At 63.0% G+C, this 1,620-nt stretch overlaps 1 protein-coding gene across 1 annotated transcript; it reads left to right on the top strand.

The window, feature by feature from the left end:
* The first annotated feature begins 466 nt into the window (after positions 1-466).
* Positions 467-1,012, top strand: CLCF1 (cardiotrophin-like cytokine factor 1). The gene has a single exon (XM_010084303.1). The coding sequence runs from the start codon at positions 467-469 to the stop codon at positions 1,010-1,012; it is 546 nt and encodes a 181-aa protein (XP_010082605.1).
* Positions 1,013-1,620: the final 608 nt, after the last annotated feature.

Here is a 1,620-nt window from a genome sequence, read left to right as displayed (position 1 = left end):
GGGGACATGGAGACCTGGGATGTATTGGGCATGTCCAGACTGGGGACATGGAGACCTGGGATGTGGGGGACATCTAGACTGGGCACCTAATGGGAAGGGGGACATGATGGGCAGGGTGACATGGAGACAAGGGGGACATGCCCAAATAGGGGACACCAAAACCTGGGACATGGGGGACATGGAGACCTGGGATGAGGAGAGCATGTCCAGGTTGGGGACATTGAGACCTGTGATGTGGGGACATGGAGAGTGGGGACATGATGGCCATGAGGACATGGAGACCTGGGATGAGGGGGTCATGTCCAGACTGGGGACACCAAAACCTGGGGCGTGAGGGACATGGAGACTGGGGACATGGTGGCATGAGGACATGGAGACCTGGGCTGCAGAGGACATGGAGACTGGGGACACAACGGGCACAGCAACATGGGACATGGCACGCAGGGGACCACAGCGACTGGGGACGATGGGTGAAGTCCCCACCCTGACCGCCCCCTCGATGTCCCCCATGTTACCTGACCATTGTCCCCCCCCGTCCCTTCCACCTGAACTACATCCCGACTTCACCCCCCCGCGGCTGGCGCGCGTCGAGCGGGTGCCCAGCGCCACGGTGGACCTGGACCTGTGGCGGGGGCTAACGGACAACGCTCGTTTGGCCGCTAATTACCGTGCCTACAGCCGCCTCCTCTGCTACCTGCGGGCGCTGGACGGGCAGGGGACGGCTGAGCTGCGTCACCGCCTCGGCCACTTCTGCTCCAGCCTGCAGGGCTTGGTGCTCAGCATCGCCGGCGTCATGTCCTCCTTGGGGTACCCGCTCCCCGCTGGGGGGTCCCCCGCACCACCCGGCACCTCCCCGGTGGCCCCCAATGACTTTCTGAAGAAGATGGATGATTTCTGGCTGCTCAAGGAGCTGCAAACCTGGTTGTGGCGCTCGGCCAAGGACTTCAACCGCCTCAAGAAGAAGGTGCCACCAGCTGGGGGGACGCTGCGGCTGGAGGCCAGGGGGTTCTGAGCCCCCCCACCCCCCGGTGTCACCCCACAGCGTCACCGGCATGGGAGTGGGGCTTCTCACCCTGACAGGTCACCCCGTGGCCCTACTGCCACCTCGCTGTGCCCTGCGGGGTGGGGCTGCGGACCCCAAAGTGCCACCAAAGCCACCCATGTCCCCTCTCCATCTCCAGTGTGCCTTGAAAGATGGGGTACAAGAGCCCAAAGTGCCACCACGGCCACTCCACATGCCCTCTGTCACCACACTGCCTTAAAGGACAGGGATCCTGACACCAAGTGCCACCAAAGCCACCCCACGTCCTCAGCATCACCAGTGTGCCTTGAGAGGTGGGGAACGAGAGCCCGAGGTATCACCAAAGTCACCCCACATCCTTGTCACCACCTCACTCTGCCTTGAGACATGGGGCTCCTGACCCCAAGTGCCACCAAAGCCACCCATGTCCCCTCTCCACCACCAGTGTGCCTTGAGAGATGGGGCTTCTGACCCCAAAGTGCCACCAAAGCCACCCCACGTCCCCTCTCCACCACCAGTGTGCCTTGAGAGATGGGGCTTCTGACCCCAAAGTGCCACCAAAGCCACCCCACGTCCCCTCTCCACCACCAGTGTGCCTT

Source organism: Pterocles gutturalis, unplaced genomic scaffold (assembly GCF_000699245.1).
Source record: "Pterocles gutturalis isolate BGI_N339 unplaced genomic scaffold, ASM69924v1 scaffold38161, whole genome shotgun sequence".
Taxonomy (NCBI): domain Eukaryota; kingdom Metazoa; phylum Chordata; class Aves; order Pterocliformes; family Pteroclidae; genus Pterocles; species Pterocles gutturalis.
The sequence above is the reverse complement of the archived record's forward strand: the minus strand, read 5'-3'. Positions and strand labels throughout refer to the sequence as shown.

Bases quoted from the DNA above. Each gene is read 5' to 3' on its own strand.
- CLCF1 (XM_010084303.1), top strand. From the start codon at position 467: ATGGGTGAAGTCCCCACCCTGACCGCCCCCTCGATGTCCCCCATGTTA.